Source organism: Cinclus cinclus, chromosome 9, assembly GCF_963662255.1.
Source record: "Cinclus cinclus chromosome 9, bCinCin1.1, whole genome shotgun sequence".
NCBI classification, from domain to species: Eukaryota; Metazoa; Chordata; class Aves; order Passeriformes; family Cinclidae; genus Cinclus; species Cinclus cinclus.
The window spans coordinates 28,208,320-28,227,769 of NC_085054.1; the positions used below are offsets into that span (position 1 = coordinate 28,208,320).

A 19,450-nucleotide genomic window follows, 5' to 3' on the forward strand; every position below is an offset into this window, starting at 1 on the left:
GTTTTTGTTTTGTTTTTTGTTTTTTTTTCTGTTTAGCCCTAAAGAAGAATAATATCACTAAATTTCCCAATGTTCACTCGAGGGTAAGGATTTCTTCTAGCACAGCCGTGGTGGAGGATTCCCAGAGCTGGCAAGCATCACTTTTTACTTGGCTTCCTCCTCTCTCTCTGTGCCAGGCAGCTGGTGGTAGATGTGGCTGGGCTAATACTGGTGAGACCCTCGAGGCCACTTGAGACCCAGATCCTTGATTTTCACCTCTGGAGGTGCAGGGATCCACAGGATGTTGGCTGGTGCCCATCATCACTGTTTTGGCCACTTCTCAAGTTGAGCCCAAAACAGTCTCATCCCCAGGTGCTGTTGGTCAGTGACAATCTTCACACTCCATTTTGGCAATTTTAATTCAAGTCCAGCCCAAAATGATCTTGTCCCCGGGTGCTGTTGGTCAGTGACCACCATCACATTCTGGTTTGGCTGTTTCTCTTCAATTCCAGCCCAGAATAGTTCTGCCCACAGTGGGGTTCTCCACTCCAGGGGTGGAGAGAGGAGAGCTGAGAAGTTTGGGAGTTCTGTGTAATTCCCACCACAAGTTCTCCAGGAAGTCAGAGGGATTTGCTCAGTCCAACACAAATTTGTTGGCCAGGAGAAGAATATTTGAACTGGAATTGTCTTCAGGGCTTGTTCTGCTTTAGGTGACAGCACATGTGACACCTGTGACACCTGTAATGGGTGTCTACCATCCATCCATCCATCCATCATCCATCCATTCATCCATCCATCCATCCATCCATCCATGGATGAAGCATCATTCCAGCCATGGAAAGCAGCTGGAGAATCCCAACCCAGCACCAGCTGCTTTTCCTAGATCCTCTTTTAGATCTCAGAGGTCCTTACCCACCTGAACGATCCCATAAATCCATCCTAAATGAGATGTGGGGATCCTAGATCCACTCTGGTGTGGCTGAACCCTCCCCTGCCCTGAGGAACATTCTCCAGCTCCGGCATTGGCTGGAGTGTGGGAAAATGCAGGGAATTCCTCGAAGCACATGCCTGGGGTCCTTGTGGCCTTTGTGACAGTGGTGAGGGGATGTGGCCTCACCAGCGTTCCCTGTGATCGCACAGCACCATCCCATGATCCCACAGCACCATCATTCCCTGTGATCCCACAGCACCATCCCATGATCCCACAGCACCATCATTCCTTGTGATCCCACAGCACCATCCCATGATCCCCCAGCACCATCATTCCTTGTGATCCCACAGCACCATCCCATGATCCCACAGCACCATCATTCCCTGTGATCCCACAGCACCATCCCATGATCCCACAGCACCATCCCATGATCCCACAGCACCATCGTTCCTTGTGATCCCACAGCACCATCCCATGATCCTACAGCACCATCATTCCCTGTGATCCCACAGCACCATCCCATGATCCCCCAGCACCATCATTCCTTGTGATCCCACAGCACCATCCCATGATCCCACAGCACCATCATTCCCTGTGATCCCACAGCACCATCCCATGATCCTACAGCACCATCATTCCCTGTGATCCCACAGCACCATCCCATGATCCCGCAGCACCATCCCATGATCCCACAGCACCATCATTCCCTGTGATCCCACAGCACCATCCCATGATCCCGCAGCACCAATCATTCCCACGATCCCACCAGTATTAACCTGCCGTTGGGGCGCGTAGTTCGGGCACGTCCGTCCTTATCCCACCCTTACCCCATCCCACGCTCCACAAGCTGCTTTGACTGGCTTCCAGCGGTGCTCTCGGTGTCTGTCCTGCCGTGTCCGCGCGTCCCGCGCTGACCCCTCTGGCTCCCCGCAGATCTCCGGAACCAGCCGTACCGCCGTGCCGACGCGCTCCGGAGGAGCGTGCGCCGCCGCTTCGACGACCACGGGCTGCGCTCCAACGGCGCCGAGCTGGCCATGTGAGCCCGCCGAGGAGCCCGGCAAGGACCAGCCCTTCCTCCCTGGGCTCCGCATCCCGCCTTTTCCGAGGAAAAACGGATTCCTGGGAGGCTCCGGGCCCCGCGCCGCGCTCTCCACGCCAAGTGCCTGAAATGGAAGTTCCCGCTCCGACGGATCCCGCCCGTTGGGTCGGGGTCGGTTGGGTTTTCTCTCCGGACAAGGTTCCGTGCAGGATTTGTAACCAAAATGTAAAATATGGGATGGTTTGGGGAGGGGAGGGGGTTGGGATCGTGAGAGAGCGAGGGGGCCTGTGGGCCTGACTGGTTGGAAACTGGGAATACTGGGAATACTGGGATGTGCTTGGCTTTTAATGCTGGGCCTCGGGCCCTTCAGCTGCACTTAATGGCTCTTTCCTTTAATTGAAACTACAAATAAAGACATTTAAGGGCTTTCTGGACATGGGGTTAGAGTAATCCCAAGGAGCAGCCTCCGGGTGGAACGTGGCCCGCAGGGACTGGGATGGAGCAGGAGGAGCCGCGCTGGGATAACAGCATTATTTATTAATTAGCACTAAGCAATTAACACCCAGTAATCAGTGTTAGCCCCAGGTCCCTGGCAGGGGCATTCCAGCCCTGCTCCAGCTCCAGCTCCAGCACCTTCCCGCTGGGAATTCCCTGCTGAGAGGCTCCTTTGGAAGGGAAGCCCAGCCTGAAATTCCCAGTAGCTTTTTTTGTAGGTTTTCCATGGAGTTTTCCATGGAGTTTTCCCAGCCTGACAAGGGACAGAAGCTGCTTTGGGACCACGGGGCACAGGATGGGCTCCACTCCCTGCCAGCAGCATCCAGGAGCTGGGAAGAGCTGGACTGAGGAGAAATTTTCCCCTTCCCAAATCCCATTTTGCTTCCAGCTTCCCTGCCTGGCCTCATCCCTCTGTTAATTGTAAAATTTCTTGTATAGTATTTAACCACTGAATTTCTTTGCCCTTTTCCATTGTTCTCCTGTGAACCACGGGTGAAGGTTCCCTGTTTTTTTTTTTTGTTTTTTTTTTAATTTGGTTTTTTTTTTCCCCCCTTGGATAATGTGTAGTTATATGATAATCTGTTTTTAAATGTACAGATATTTTGCTACAAAATTGGTGCAGTTTTTTATGGTTTTTACACTTCCCCCCCCCCCCCTTTAGCCTCGGAGTAATATTGTAAATATTGTTTAAAAGGAAATAAATGCATCAAAGCCTGTGCTATACAATCTTGAATGTTATTTTAACTTATAGTTTTTGTTTTTATATTTAACTAAAAGGACAGTTTGGGACTCAAGGGTTACCACATTGACCAATTTCCAGGAATTTTTCCTTGAAAAAAACTGCCAAGTTTTGCATTTCCAGCACTGTGTACTTGACCTGCTAAAGAGAACATGCCACTGTCAGAATGGATCAAAGAAAACTGGATAATCTGAATTTCAAATTTCAGCACTTGTTGCAGTATAACCACTAAAAAAAATCTCATTTTCTTCAGCTCAAAGGTATTTTTTTAACAAAAGCCCAAAATTAAAAGCAAGCTGGCATGTTCTCTTTATATTTTTCTAGTCATAGATCTGCTTCTTAGCAAGATTAGAAGTGTTTTCTAAAGCAGTTCACATTCCTTTCCTGGTCTGTTCCTGCCATAAAATCAAATAAACTATTTACACTACTAAACTGAAATCCTGAGGGTTTTTTGGGGTCACTTCTACCTCTTCTGTTTTTTTTTTGTTTTTTTTTTTTTTTTTTTTTTTTTGTTTTTTTTGGTTTTTTTTGTTTTGTTTTGTTTTCTGAAAAAAAAAATTAAATAATTATTTTTGTTATTCTGGAAGAGGCTGAGGGAAGAAATTTGGGGTGTGGGTGTTCCAGGATCAGCTCCAGGAGAGAAATAAATGGGGATTCATATTGGCCAGAAATGCACTCAGCATTTAAGGCCTAAAAAAATTGAATTTTAATATCAAATTTATTTTTTAGGAGAGTTCAATAAAATTATTCTGAGGGGGGTTCAGGATTTACCAGCCAAGGTTTCGACATTGATGGACACGGTTAAAATAATCCAAAATAATAAAAAAATTGATGAAAAAATAATCAATTTGGCTAAAATTCCTTCCAGTTTCCAGGTGGGAACACAGAGGTTGAGCTGTTGCCTGTGCTGGGGCTGCCCACGGGGAAAAAATGGGGCTGGGAAATAGGAAAGAGGAGGAAAACACAAAAAAAAAAGGTGGAAAAATAATCCTGAACTCAATTCCCTGGAAAAACTCAATCCTGCCTTGCTTGGCTTAAACCCAAGCTCAATTTAAGCTGAGTTTCTTCCAGCAAATGCAATTAAGAAAACCCCACCACTGGAATAACTGACATTCCCAGTTTTTTATTTTTAATGGAAGAAGAAAGGCAAACCTTGTAAGAGTGGCACTCCCTGGGGAACGACTTCTTCCTTGAATTTGTGTGGATACAAGGGAATAAAGCACTGGAAAAAATTCCTCTCCTGTTCTCAAACGTTTAGGACCTGTCAGACTCTTAAATCCTCGTCCCAAATCCGTGTCACATTCCAGGACCTGCTGCCCTCCTGTTTTCCCAGCTCTGCTGGGCCATTCCCACTTGGCGCAGCATTCCATCCCATCCCATCCCATCCCCATTCCCATCCATCCCATTCCATCCCCATTCCCATCCATCCCAATCCATTCCATTCCATCCCCATTCCCATCCATCCCATTCCATCCCATCCCATCCCAATCCATCCCATTCCATCCCATCCCATTCCATTCCATCCCCATTCCCATCCATCCCATTCCATTCCCATTCCCATCCATCCCATCCCCTCCCATTCCCATCCATCCCATCCCCTCCCCTCCCCTCCCATCCCCTCCCCTCCCATCCCCATTCCCCATTTCCCATTCCCCATTTCCCATTTCCCATTCCCCATTCCCATTCCATTGGTGGCAGCTGAGCAAAGCAAACCTGGCTGATTGTTCAGTCCCAGAGCAGCAATTCTCCCATCTTTCCTTGGGAGAGCCACTTGCTGCTGGGAAAAACCTGGAATTTCCTCCCTGCCACTGCTTCCAAGCTGCATTTCCACACCAAACACCCCATGGATACCAAAAAATCCACACAAGCCCCGTTTGACCAAATCCAGGGGTTTTTCTCCCAGGTAATGAGTGCTGAGCAATGATCCTTCAGCAGGAAATAGCAGGATTTGGAATATGCTTTCCCATCCTAAAGCATCCCAGGAAAAATCCCAAAGCACCCCAGGAAAAATTCCAAAGCGTCCCAGGAAAAAAAAAAGTCCTACATCATCCCAGGAAAGAATTCCTAAAGCATCTCGGGAAAAAATCCCAAAGCATCCCAGGGAAAAATCCCGAAGTGTCCTGGGAAAAAATCCTAAAGCATCCCAGGAAAACAAACCCAAAGCATCCTAGGAAAAAAAAAAAAAAATCCCAAAGTGTCCTGGGAAAAAATCCTAAAGCATCTCAGGAAAACAATCCCAAAGCATCCCAGGAAAAAAATGGTTACAACCTCTTGTATTTTATATTTCCAAGAACTCATTTCAATCTTAGGATGTTCTTAAGGATTCTGAGCCTTGTATCCACTCCAGCCAGGAAATTCCCTGGATAAATGGATCCTGTGGGTGTTGATGCATTGGTAAAAGTGGTGAAAATTCAGGAAAAAAAAAAAACCAATTCCCAAAAAGGAAATCCAAGGAGTCCTCAAGCAGGTTCTGTGAGTGACTCTGTGGCTCAGAGCTGTACAGAAATGAATTTAAGGAGAAATGAAAACCAGTACGTGCTAAAAGACAAGGTTTAATCATTGATAAAAATGTACAAAAATATTCCAGGGACAGCGGCTTCCCAAATTTCCTCACCGAGCTGGAAAAACGGGGCTGGAGCTGCTTCCTCCTCCGGGCTGGGCAGGTACATTCTGCAGCGGGGGCTTAAGGCAACACAGGGAATTGCGTTTGACATTGGATTTTTATTCCTGAATTTCCGGAAGGGGAAGAGAAAAGGTGGAGAGAAAGGCTGGAGTAAGAGCCGGGGCTGGGGCAGGGCTGGGATTTCGGGAATGCCGAGGCCGTTGTGTCCCGAGCGCTCCCTCTGCTGGCACGGCGGCAGAATTCCCACCCTTCCCATTCCCAGCGATTCGGGATTGATGGGAGCCGCGCTTCGGACGCGGATCGGTCTCGGACAAAAGCTCCGGTGCCGAACAACCCCGAGATCCAGGGCTTTGCAGAACGTCGGGATGTGGATTCCTTACTCCTGCTGCCTTCCCAAAAAATATATCCCACCCGAGCAAAAATCCATCAGTGAACGAAAGCACGAGGAATTAAATTAGGAATTTTTTTTTTTTTCTTTTGTTTTTCCTGAAGGTGAACCGGGCTCTGCCCAGGCAGCCCAGGGTTATTCCCCGCCTTGGGAAGGACACTGGGAAAGTGCTTGGGGACACTGCTGCCAGCTCCGTGTCCCCTCCAGGGGATCCCACCCCGCAGCTCCAGGCCAGGCACAGCTTTGCCCTCAGAATTCCACGGGTTTTTCTACTTTTGACTGGATTGAAGCGGTACAAAACTAAAAGCCACCGTTGCTGCGGCCCCCGGGCCTCGCCCACGCAAGGCTCGGTTCCACGGTGCCACCTGCAAACGCTTTTGGGATGGAGGATCTCCTCACTGATCCTCATCCAGCTGCTCCAGGAGAGTTCTCCTCTGCTTCTCCAGCTCCCCCTCGCTGAGCTCGCTGCCAGACGTGTCCCAGTTTCCCTGTGGGCACGACGGGATTTTCCAGGGAGGTTCCTCAGCAGGGACACAGCTGGCTGCTCTGGGGTCACTCAGAAACCCCCAAATCCCATCCCATTATCCCAGTGATCCCATTATCCCAGCGATCCCATCCCATCATCCCAGCGATCCCATCCCATCATCCCAGCGATCCCATCCCATCATCCCAGTGATTCCATCCCATTATCCCAGAGACCCCAACCCATTATCCCAGTGATGCCATTATCACAGTGATCCCATCCCATCCCATCCCATCCCATCCCATCCCATCCCATCCCATCCCAATCCCATCCCAATCCCATCCCAATCCCATCCCAATCCCATTATCCCATTGTCCCACCCCCTATGGGATTCCAAGCTCTGGCTTTTCCCAGAGCACACCTATGGAGCTGCATCCAGCAGATCCTGCTGCCAGAGCCCAAACATCAGGGAAAAAAGTGAAAAAGAAGAGAAGGAAGCAGAGCTTACGGAATCTTTTCCAGGCCGTTTCTTGGTGGGGGATTTATGCTTGGACTCTGATCTCTGTCTGGCTCTTTCCTTCTCACTGTCCCTCTCTCTTTCCTTCTTCTCCTTCTCTCGTTCCACGTCGGATTCCGGGGAATCCTGAGGGGGAAAAGGAATAGTGAATATTAATGTTGAGTATTTTAAAGTCCAAATTCCATCTAAAGAACTGTAGAATCGTGGATTTAAATTGGGAGGGACCTTAAACCTCATCCCATCCCACACCTGCCACAGGCAGGGACACCTTCCACTACCCCAGGCTGCTCCAGGTTGTCCAAGCCTGGCCTTGGATACTTCCAGGGATGGAGCAGCCACAGTTTTCCAGGGAATTCTGTGCCAGGATTCCCTAGCAGGGAAGAAGTGAAGCTTTTTCTGCTTTTGAGATCCTTTTGCTGCTCTTGTACAGCTCGGAGCTTCCAACACAATCCTGGTGCTCTGGGAGCCACCAGCAATCCCTGGGATCCTTCCCAGCTCCCCAGGACCAAGGGGAACTCCTGGAATTGTCTGGATAAACAGCAAATCCCAGGTAACTCACAGAGTCCTTCACATGGAGTTCCACCCTCCAAATCCAGCAGGTTTAAGTGGGGCAATATTAGGAATATAAAAACACAAGAAGCTGTTGTTTTGGCAGTACCCTCCTCCAGCTTGATCCCAATTTTCCCAAGGAAAATCCAGCTGGGATTACTGACAGCAGGTGCCAGGCTGTCCATAACCAATTCAAACCCAGCTCCACTCACAGATTTGTGCCTCCTCTTCTTGCTCTTCTTCTTGTGCTTTTTGGATTTCTTGTAACTCCTCTCTGCAGCCCCAGGGAGAAACAACAGGAAAAATAAACCAGGAATGAAAGGAGAAATCCCAAAGGACAAAAGCACAGACGGTTTCAATCCCAGTTATCCCATCCCATCCCAGTGATCCCATCCCATTATCCCAGTGAACCCATCCCATCCCACTGATCCCATTATCCTATCCCAGTGATCCCATCCCATCTCATCCATCCCATCCCATTATCCCAGTGATCCCATTATCCCAGTGATCCCATCATCCCAGTGATCCCATCATCCCAGTGATCCCATCATCCCATCCCAGTGATCCCATTATCCCATCCCAGTGATCCCATCATCCCACTGATCCCATTATCCCATCCCAGTGATCCCATCATCCCATTATCCCAGTGATCCCATCATCCCACTGATCCCATTATCCCAGTGATCCCATCATCCCAGTGATCCCATCATCCCAGTGATCCCATTATCCCATCCCAGTGATCCCATTATCCCAGTGATCCCATCATCCCACTGATCCCATTATCACATCCCAGTGATCCCATTATCCCAGTGATCCCATTATCCCAGTGATCCCATTATCCCATCATCCCAGTGATCCCATTATCCCATCATCCCAGCCCGTACCGGACTCGGCGCTGGAAGAACGCTCCGACACCGACCGCGATTCCGAGCGCTGCCGCTTCTTCTTGGAGTGGCTGTCGTCATCCTCGGACTCTGAGCCCTTCACACAGAGCCCGGGGAGAATTCCAGTTAATAATGGGAATTCCAGAGCTGGGAACTGCACAGGGAGGTTCCCAGGAATACTCACGGAGCGGGAACGGGAGCGCTTCCGGTGATGTTTTTTGGATTTCTTCGAATGTTTCTTGGTTTTGGAGTGGTGGTGCTGACACTCGTGCTGTGGGCAAGGCAAGGGGGGGAGAGCTCGGAATTCCTGCTGGGATTGGCTTTGGAAAAGCCCTAAAATCCCAGCTCGTTCCACCAGGGGTCAGGACAGCTTCCCTGGAGCAGGGAGCTCCAACCTGCCCTTGGAAAATCACAGGGAAAGCTCAGCAGGTCCCACAGGATTATCCCAAAAAACCTGCTGGGATCTTCATATACAAACACTGGGAAAGGTTCACAATTCCCCAAAATCAGCTTTTAATGGCAGAACCATAGCATCTCCTACAGGACATCCCAAAAAAACTGCTGGGATTGTTCTCCTCATCTATAAAAACTGGGAAAGGTTCACAATGCCATAAAATCAGCTTTTAATGGGAGAACCACCTCATCTCCTACAGAACATAAAAATAAAAACCTGCTGGGATGTTTCTCCTCATCCACAAAAGCTTGGAAAGGTTAAGAATTCCATAAAATCACCATTTAATGGGAAAACCATCTCATCTCCTACAGGACATCCCAAAAAACTGCTGGGATCTCTATATACAAGAACTGGGAAAGGTTCCAAATTCCATAAAATCAGCTTTTAATGGCAGGACTGTATCATCACTGCCCACAGGACATCCCAAAAAAAACCTGATGGGATGTTTCTCCTCATCCACAAAAACTGGGAAAGGTTCACAATTCCATAAAATCAGCATTTAATGGCAGAACCACCTCATCTCCTACAGGACATCCCAAAAAACTGCTGGGATGTTTCTCCTCATCCCCAAAAACTGGGAAAGGTTCACAATTCCCCAAAATCAGCTTTTAATGGGAGAACAACCTCATCTCCTACAGGACATCCCAAAAAACTGCTGGGATCTCTATATACAAAAACTGGGAAAGGTTCACAATTCCATAAAATCAGCTTTTAATGGGAGAACACGTGAAGATGGGCACAGCTGCAGGAGAAGGGAGAAGCCCCTGGATTTGCATGGATCTGCTCCCTGGATTTGCATGGATCTGCTCCCCGGGTTTCCATGGATCTGCTCCCCGGATTTCCATGGATCTGCTCCCCGGATTTGCATGGATCTGCTCCCCGGATTTGCATGGATCTGCTCCCCGGATTTGCATGGATCTGCTCCCCGGATTTGCATGGATCTGCTCCCCGGATTTGCATGGATCTGCTCCCTGGAATTCCATGGATGTGCTCCCTGGATTTGCATGGATCTGCTCCCCGGATTTGCATGGATCTGCTCCCCGGATTTGCATGGATCTGCTCCCTGGTTTCCATGGATCTGCTCCCCGGATTTGCATGGATCTGCTCCCTGGTTTCCATGGATCTGCTCCCTGGATTTGCATGGATCTGCTCCCCGGATTTGCATGGATCTGCTCCCTGGAATTGCATGGATCTGCTCCCCGGATTTGCATGGATCTGCTCCCCGGATTTGCATGGATCTGCTCCCCGGATTTGCATGGATCTGCTCCCTGGATTTGCATGGATCTGCTCCCTGGTTTCCATGGATCTGCTCCCTGGTTTCCATGGATCTGCTCCCTGGTTTCCATGGATCTGCTCCCTGGATTTGCATGGATCTGCTCCCTGGATTTCCATGGATCTGCTCCCTGGTTTCCATGGATCTGCTCCCTGGTTTCCATGGATCTGCTCCCTGGATTTCCATGGATCTGCTCCCTGGATCCAGGTTAAGCCTGGCCTAACCCCAGCCCTGCTCTGCCTAACTGGGAAATGATCAAATTAAATCAAATTGGAAAACTCAAATTCTTCCAAGCGGCAGGAAACGTGAGAGTTGGAAAATCAAACTAATCTCCTGTCAGCACTTCATGGAAAAAAAAAAATTCCATTAAATCCTTCCCTGTTAATTAACTGAGAAGGGATTTTTCTGGTCTAATGATTTCAAAAATAAAATAAAAAATAATTACCTCAAGTACATGGAGGAAATCCTTAAATATTCTTTTCCTTTCAGATTCCAGGGTGATGTCTTCAAAGGCTGGTTCCTTCACAAATCTGTCCCTGATCTGTCAGGAAAATTCATTCTGCTCATGATGCTGGCAGCAATTCAATTAGAAATGTATTAAAATATTAGGGTAGAATAAAAAAAAAAAAATAATAAAAGAAATGATAAAAACAGGAAGGAATAAAAATAAAAAAGATAATAAAGGGGAAAAGGAATAGGAAAAATAGTGAGGCAGAATAAAAATAGTAAGGCATAAGAAAAGTATTAATAAAAAATAATGCAGGATAAAAAGAATAAGGCATTAAAAATGAATAATAAAAAATAATGCAGGATAAAAACAATAAGACATAAAAAATTATTAATAAAAATTAATTCGGGATAAAATAATAAGGCATAAGAAAATTATTAATAAAACATAATGCAGAATAAAAATAATAATGCATAAGAAAAGTATTAATAAAAAATAATGCAGAATAAAAAGAATAAGGCATAAGAAAATTAATAATAAAAAATAATGCAGGATAAAAATAAGGCATAATAAAAGTAATAATAAAAAATAATGCAGAATAAAAATAATAAGGCAAAAATAATAAAAGATAATAAAAATAATGAGGCAGAATAAAAAATAAGGCATAAGAGAAGTATTAATAAAAAAATAATGCAGAATAAAAATAATAAGGCATAGAAAAAGTAGTAAGAAAAGTAAGAAATAAGTAGTAAAAAAACAAGAAATAATAAAAAAAATAAATAAGAAAATTAATTTTAAAAATGCAGAATAAAAATAAGGCCTAAGAAAAGTAATAAGAAAAATAAGAAAAATAATGAGGCAGGATGAAAATAGTAAGGCATAAGAAAATTATTAATAAAAAATAATGCAGAATAAAAATAAGGCATAAAAAAATTAAAGTGAATTAAAAAGTAAGCAATAAAAACCCAAGAAATAAGGAAAAAAAAATAGAAGTAAGAAAAATAAAAATAAGAAAAAAGAAATCTGGAAATTTTGGAATTGGGGAATTTTGGAATTGGGGAATTTGGGGTTTCAGAATTTTGGAATACAGGAATTTGGGACTGGGGAATTCTGGAATTAAGGAATTTGGGAATTTTGGAATTTGGGAATTTGGTAATTTCGAAATATGAGAATTCAGGAATTCTGGAATATGGGAACTCTGGAATTAAGGAATTTGGGAATGTTGGAATTTGGGAACTGGGGAATTTGGAATTTGGGAACTCTGGAATTAAGGAATTTGGGAATGTTGGAATTTGGGAACTGGGGAATTTGGGAACTCTGGAATTAAGGAATTTGGGAATGTTGGAATTTGGGAACTGGGGAATTTGGAATTTGGGAACTCTGGAATTAAGGAATTTGTGAATGTTGAAATTTGGGAATTTTGGGAACTTGGCAATTCTGGAATTAAGGAACGTGGGGATTCAGGAATTCTGTGGGACGCTCACATCCTCCCAGACGGCGTCGAGCTCGATGGCGGGCGTGGCCTGCCGCAGCATGCTCTTGAACGCCGACTCCTTCCGCTTCATCTTCCGCGCCTCCTCCTTCTCCCGCTCCCGCTCGCGCGCCTCCGCCTTCTCCAGCAGCTGCCCGGGGCCGGGGAGGGAAAAGGCAATTCCCAGTTCCAGGAACCGGTAATTCCCAGTTCCAGGAACCGGCAATTCCCAGTTCCAGGAACCGGCATTTCCCAATTCCAGGAACCGGCATTTCCCAATTCCAGGAACCGGCATTTCCCAGTTCCAGGAACCGGCAATTCCCAGTTCCAGGAACCGGCAATTCCCAGTTCCAGGAACCGGCAATTCCCAGTTCCAGGGAACCAGCAATTCCCAGTTCCAGGAACCAGCGATTCCCAGCTCCAGGGAACCAGCAATCCCCAGCTCCAGGAACCAGCGATTCCCAGTTCCAGGGAACCAGCAATTCCCGGCTCTTGGGATTTATATAATTTTGTTTATTGGGATTTATATAATTCCCTTTTCTAGGGATTTATATCTTTCCATCTCTTGGGAATTAACAATTCTACCTCTTGGGAATTCATAATTTCCATCTTTTGGGATTCATATAATTTCATTTATTGGGATTTATATAATTCCCTTTTCTTGGGATTTATCTAATTCCTTATCTTGGGAATTCACAATTCCCATCTCTTGAGATTCATGTGATTTCGTTAATTGGGATTTATATAATTCCCTTTTCATGGGATTTATGTAATTCCAATTTATGGGATTTGTCTAATTCCATTTCTTGGGATTTAAGAATTCCATCCCTTGGGAATTAATAATTCCATTATTGGGAATTTTGGGCAGCTCACCCTCAGAGTTGTTTCTGAGTCACTTGGAAATGACAATGAGATTCATTAATTGTCCTGTATTTAATTAATATATTTAATTAGATTATTGCATAATTTAGTGTTATAAAATTATATTATTGAAATTATATGTAATAAAATTATAATATCTACTATGTGGCTTTTTATCTATAATTAATTATTAATAATGTGATGTAAGGTATAATATATTAATACAATGTTGTTATATGTTATACAATATATTAACATATTATAAATATAATGAATGTACTGATTAACGAATGCAGGAATTAAGGAATGCAGTGATTAATGTATGAACACATTAATTAATGAATCAATTAATACATGCATGAATTAATGGACGCATGAATTAATGATCACAGGAATTAATACATGTATGGATTAATGAATGCAGGGACTAATGATTGTACTGATTAATGAATGTATGGATTAGTGAATGCAGGGATTAATGAATGTATGGATTAGTGAATGTAGGGATTAATGAATGTATGGATTAATGAATGTACAGATTACTGAATTTATGGATTAATGAATGAATGTACTGATTAATGAACGCAGGGATTGAAGAATGCAGGGATTAATGAATGCAGGGATTAATGAATGCAGGGATTAATGAGAGCAGGGATTAATGAGAGCAGGGATTAATGAGTGCAGGGATTAATGAGAGCAGGGATTAATGAGTGCAGGGATTAATGAGCGCAGGGATTAATGAGCGCAGGGATTAATGAGCGCAGGGATTGAAGAGCGCAGGGATTGAAGAGCGCAGGGATTAATGAGCGCAGGGATTAATGAGCGCAGGGATTAATGAGCGCAGGGATTAATGAGCGCAGGGATTAATGAGCGCAGGGATTAATGAGCGCAGGGATTAATGAGCGCAGGGATTAACGAACACATTAATTAACCCTTACACTGTTGAAAGCCAGTTTGATGTTCCCTGCATCCAAGGTGGTGGCTCTTTTCGTGGAGCTGATGACGGTGACGAAATCCTCAAAGGACGTGTTCACCTCCACCACAAATCCTTTATCCTGGAAAAACCCCAAAATCTCCTTTGGCACGGGGAAACAGGAACTCCTCCAATTCCAAGGAAATCCCAGCCCCCTTGGCCGGCAACCACGGAATTCCAGGAAGAACCCTCACCTTTAGGATATCTTTAATTATCTTCTTCTCATCGTGGTAACGAGCTTTCAAATCCTCCACGTAGAACTTGAACAGGTCGAGCGCCGTGGATCCTGAGGGAGGGTTTAGTTAAAGCCCAGGTCAGGTTTAACCCGACAGGTGCCATTTGAAATGTCCAAACTGAGCAAGAACAATAATAATAATAATAACAATAATAATAATAATAATGATGATGATGATGATGATGATGATGGTTCTTTTCAGTACCTGGCTGGCCCAGCATGCTGGTGAACCTGATGTCGGAGCTGATGGCTGGGTACAATTCCATCCAGGAGGACATGGAGTGCAGCTGCCCGTGCTCGTGCAGCTCGTCCAGGAACAGCTGCCAAAATTAAAAATAAAACCATCAAAACGTAAGTTCAGTGCATCAAACCCAGGGAAGCAGTGACTTGGGGCCACCCCTGCACATTCTCCTCGTTACCACGTGGGATGGGGGGGTGTGGGGAGAGCAGCTCTGGCTTTTGTTCCTGTGGGATTGAATAAAAATATTTCATTTGTAGGTTGTTTTTCCTGCTTTTTTTTTTAACTCTGAAGGTTGTCAGCTCGATCCTCACATGGAGCAGCACTAAATTTTGATTTATTTTTTTTAGCCAAAGTTGGGATTAAAGGTATGAAATATCGAATTTTGTGTTCAGACTTAGTTTATTAATTTTTATTTATAGCATGGTGAGTGCTACAGTGCTTATAGCTAGTAAGTTAAAAATGAAGAAATGGTGATATTTTATTTATATGGATTTATGTATTTATGAGGAAATTGTGATATCTATTATTTTCTAAACAATCTAAATTACCTAAATAATCTATTATTTTAAATAATCTAAATTTCTATTTTTTGGGGGGATTGGTGTCTGACAGCACAGAAAGTTCCCAATATTTTAGGGCTCCAATAATCCACAAAATTCCAGCTGCATCTCCTTCCCACCAGGGATATTCCCTCGGATTTTTCCCTGATTTTTTTTTCCCAACTTTCTGGCCTCACCCAGCAGAGAAAATTGCACAACCCAACCCCTGAGGCTTTCAACAACCTGCTTGAACCAACCCTTAGAAATAAAAGAAATATCCAAAATCCCACAGAGCGCCCCACGCCATTTCGAGGAGAGGACAGCCCCAAATTCCACCAACCTGGAAGGATTCCCTGTTCTTCCTCTGCCTCCTCCTCTCCCTCAGCAAACTCTTCTGCTTCTCCTCCTCCTCCTCTTTCTCCAGGGCTCTGATGTGCTCCTCAAAGCAGATCAGGGCGTCCTCCTTATCCATGTCTGCCAAGAAAACGGGGGGAATAAATTAACAGAAATAAAATACAATAAATCAGATTATTCCTTCCAAGTGGGATGGCCATTCCCAAAGAATTCCAGAGGCCGGGGCGTACTCTGGAGCTCCTCATCCTCAGCAAAGGTGGGGTTGTCCATCAGGTACTGCTGTGCCTCCGACCACGTGGTGCAGTAGGTGACGTTGGCCATGTTGTCCAGGATGTTCTTCAGAGCTTCCCAGTTCCTCTTCCTCAGCTGCTTGGCTTGTTCCTGAGGGAAAGGCACGTGGGTTTGGGGTTTTTATGGGGGAAATGGGGAGAGAAAAGGGGAATGGGGAGAGGGAGAAAAGGGGAGTGGGGAGAGGGAGAAAAGGGGAGTGGGGAGGGAGAGAAAAGGGGAGTGGGGAGGGAGAGAAAAGGGGAGTGGGGAGGGAGAGAAAAGGGGAGTGGGGAGGGAGAGAAAAGGGGAGTGGGGAGGGAGAGAAAAGGGGAGTGGGGAGGGAGAGAAAAGGGGAGTGGGGAGGGAGAGAAAAGGGGAGTGGGGAGGGAGAGAAAAGGGGAGTGGGGAGGGAGAGAAAAGGGGAGTGGGGAGGGAGAGAAAAGGGGAGTGGGGAGAGAGAACAAAAATCAGGAGAGAAGGAAAATCAGAAAGAGAAGGAAAATCAGAAAGAGAAGGAAAAGGAAAAGCAGAAAGAGAGGGAAAAGGAAAAACAGAGGAGAAAAGGAAAATCGCAAAGAGAAGCAAAAGGAAAATCAGGAGAAAGAGATGGAAAATCAGAAAGAAAAATCCCAGTAAAACCCAATCCCAGTCAAACCCATCCCAATCCCAGTAAAACCCAATCCAAATCCCAGTATAGCCCAACCCCATCCCAGTAAAGTCCATCCCCTCCCAGTATAGCCCATCCCCATCCCAGTAAAGCCCATCCCATCCCAGTATAGCCCATCCCCATCCCAACTTCTTCCCCTGACAGGGACCAAGCCCCACCCACCCTTAACCCAGAACACAAAACAATTTCCCCACCTTTTTATTATACTATTATTATTTCACTGATTTAGAATAAAATCCATTAACATGATCGATTAAAACCCTCTGAAAATTCAACACCCGCTAAAAATCAAGCAGGAAAAAAAAAGAAGAAAAAAAAAAAGAAAAACTCCCCAAAGCTTTCCCTAAAACGTGCTGTTGACCTGCAGAGGTGTGAGGAGATTTGGGAACAAGGGAGGAGCTGCTGGGTGGCTTGGAAGGACTTTACCTTCTCCTTCTTGGCCAGGAAAAACAGCACATCCTCGTAGATCTCCAGGCGGTCCCGCTCGGAAATGGCGTTCCACACGTCCATCTCCCCAAACATCTGCTCAGCTTTTCTGGGCAAGCACACCCACAGTTCACAATCTTCACTGATTTACTGCTGATTCCATCACCCAGCCATCCCCCAGAGCCCTGCTCCCAGCAGGAACACTTCTAGAGGGATTCTTCTTTTTTATTTCCCACCTCTTGGGGAGTTTTTTTGTTTTGTTTTCTGTTGTTGGGTTTTTTTTTTTTCTGTGCGTGTTTTTTTTTGTTATTGTTATTATTTTTTTTTAATGTTTATAAAGGTAAGGAAAAAAAAAAAAGCTAAAACTGGAAGTTGATGCCACTCCAAGCAGGATTTTTTTTTATTCCAGCCCCAAATGCCTTACTTGTATCTGGTGGTGGATGTCATCTTCTCATGGTTTTCCAGGAAACGCTGGAAGGATTCCTTGGCTTCCTTGTACTTGGATCTGGCTTCTTCCTTCTCCTCCTTCTCTGTCTGAACTTTGTAAGCATTAAAGGCTTGCTTCTTCTCACTCAGCTTTGCCAAAGCACTTCCCAGGGGGAAAAAAACAAACAGGAAAGGAGAAATAAATTTTATATGATAATAAAGATTTTTTTTTTTAGAAATAATTTTTTTTAGAACTGGTTTTTTAATAGGTAGAAGAAAATTAGGAGAAGACAATCAGAAAGAAAATCAGAAAGAGTAGGAAAATAAAAGTCAGAAAAAGAAGGACAAGGAAAATCAGAAGGAGAAAGAAAATCAGAAGGAGAAAGAAAATCAGAAGGAGAAAGAAAATCAGAAGGAGGAGGACAAGGAAAATCAGAAGAAAAAGGAAAATTGGAAAAAAAAAAGAAAGAAAACCGGAAAAAAGAAAAAAATCAGATAAAAAGGAAAAAAATTGGAAGAAGAAATAAAATCAGATAATCAGAAAAAAAAAGAAAGAAAAGCAGGAACAAAAGAAAAAGACAAGCAGGAATAAAAGAGAAAGAAAAGCAGGAATAAAAAAGAAAACTAGAAAAACAATTCCAGAAAATAATAATAATAATAATAATAATAATAATAATAATAATAATAATAATAATAGTAATAATAACAACAACAACCAGAAAATCAAAACCAGAAAGCAAAAGGCAACAGGTTTGAAATATTCCAGATTTGAGATAAAATTAATCTGAACGTTTTTCATGCCAAAATGATCACAAAATTCCAACTCCCACTCTTCTTCCCCATGGGAATTCAGCATTTCCTTCTGGAGGGAAACTGCCTGCAGGGGCACAAGTGCAGGAATGTATCAGTGCTGGCAGGAACGTGGGGGTTTTTGGAAGGCAATGCCTACAAAAGCAGAAATACAAGTTTGGTGTGGGGCAGAGGTAAGGCAGTACCTGTATCTGGGGTCATTGATGATCATTTTCATGGCCTGCTCCCAGGAGGCATTGGATGGAACCCGCTGTGGGAACAGGAAATTCTGGATTAATCACACCTGCAATTAACACCCAAAAAAGGAGGAACTCCTTCAAAACAGCCACTGGGGGGGAAAGGGGGGAAAAGGAAAAAAAAAAAATAAATTTGTATTTTGAAGCTAAACCAGCGTTTTGCTGCAAGGTTCTCCTTGATTTCCTCAAGGGTGAGGGATCCTTCCCCAAAGTAGCAAATGAAATAAAGATAAAAGCAGGGTTTTGTACTTGAATAAAACACGAATAATTGGTCAATAAAATATCGGTGTTTGGCCCCAATACCTTTTCTTTTAGCAGCTCTTTAAATGCTTGTTTGGCCTCTTCCTTGGTGTTCCACGTGTAGGTTTTTTTCACTGGCTGAGCATCCTCATCCTCCTTCTTTGCAGCAGCACTAAAATAAAAATAATTGCATTAATCCACATTTTTTTTCCAAGGTGAGAAGCACTGAGGAGTGTCAAAAACCACCATAAAAATGAGTTTATTAAACAGCAAATCAAAGTAAAAAAAAAAAAAAATTCTAATGATTCTCACAAAGTTTTTCCTTCCAGGCACCACAACTGATGAAAATGAGATGAAAAACAAGTGAATTATTCAGGTAAAATATTTCCCTCCTGCAACTGGCTGCCTGTTGAAGTTATCTAGAAATGATTCCTAAAAACATAATGCTGAAGTTATATTTATTAATACTCAATGTATTAACATCCACCAGGAATATTAACATTTTCTATAAGAATATAAAATGCCTAAAAATGGTCTCTTCCTCCATTTATGTCCTGCTGTCTAAAATCCCCCACACCATTTTTTTTTTTTTAATGATGAAAATCCTAGGTTGTAATTTTCTACATAACACATTTTTCATTCTTCATAAAAAAAGGGGGAATTATGGCTGGAAGAGGGAAAAATCCCTTTGGTGTTTTATTTTCTGCCAGTGATAACCTGTGGCACAGACCCACGGAAAAGGAGAATAAATGGGATTTATTTCAATAGGGTTTAGGGGAAGTGTTTGATGGCTCCCTGGGAAATCCTTCCTGGGAAATTCAGGGAATGTTCCTGGCACTGCTGCTGCTGAGACATGAACAATGGCAGAAAAGCCATGAGGCGTTCATAAATTGTCATGGAATTATGGGATGGGATCACT

The 19,450-nt window shown here is 44.3% G+C and overlaps 2 protein-coding genes across 4 annotated transcripts in view; one reads left to right on the forward strand and one right to left on the reverse strand.

The window, feature by feature from the left end:
* FMNL2 (formin like 2) overlaps nucleotides 1-1,950 on the forward strand; it is a 114,963-nt gene extending 113,013 nt beyond the window's left edge. For 2 of the 3 annotated variants that reach the window (XM_062498115.1, XM_062498116.1), the window contains one exon: nucleotides 37-466. In XM_062498115.1, the coding sequence (XP_062354099.1) occupies nucleotides 37-233 (197 nt within the window). In that variant the 3' untranslated portion in view covers nucleotides 234-466. Of the gene's footprint in view, nucleotides 1-36; nucleotides 467-1,843 lie in introns of those variants that run through there. The other variant, XM_062498117.1, reaches the window with a different exon arrangement.
* A 2,926-nt stretch (nucleotides 1,951-4,876) lies between these two features.
* PRPF40A (pre-mRNA processing factor 40 homolog A) overlaps nucleotides 4,877-19,450 on the reverse strand; it is a 32,755-nt gene continuing 18,181 nt past the window's right edge. The window contains exons 11-26 of the mRNA XM_062498614.1: nucleotides 18,595-18,703; nucleotides 18,241-18,305; nucleotides 17,244-17,408; nucleotides 16,820-16,928; nucleotides 15,687-15,837; nucleotides 15,443-15,576; nucleotides 14,528-14,642; nucleotides 14,282-14,373; nucleotides 14,053-14,169; nucleotides 12,267-12,404; nucleotides 10,780-10,875; nucleotides 8,792-8,878; nucleotides 8,608-8,704; nucleotides 7,936-7,997; nucleotides 7,166-7,300; nucleotides 4,877-6,682 (exon numbers count right to left, since the gene is read on the reverse strand). Coding sequence (XP_062354598.1) covers nucleotides 6,590-6,682; nucleotides 7,166-7,300; nucleotides 7,936-7,997; nucleotides 8,608-8,704; nucleotides 8,792-8,878; nucleotides 10,780-10,875; nucleotides 12,267-12,404; nucleotides 14,053-14,169; nucleotides 14,282-14,373; nucleotides 14,528-14,642; nucleotides 15,443-15,576; nucleotides 15,687-15,837; nucleotides 16,820-16,928; nucleotides 17,244-17,408; nucleotides 18,241-18,305; nucleotides 18,595-18,703 — 1,765 coding nt within the window. The 3' untranslated portion in view covers nucleotides 4,877-6,589. The remainder of the gene's footprint in view (nucleotides 6,683-7,165; nucleotides 7,301-7,935; nucleotides 7,998-8,607; nucleotides 8,705-8,791; nucleotides 8,879-10,779; nucleotides 10,876-12,266; nucleotides 12,405-14,052; nucleotides 14,170-14,281; nucleotides 14,374-14,527; nucleotides 14,643-15,442; nucleotides 15,577-15,686; nucleotides 15,838-16,819; nucleotides 16,929-17,243; nucleotides 17,409-18,240; nucleotides 18,306-18,594; nucleotides 18,704-19,450) is intronic.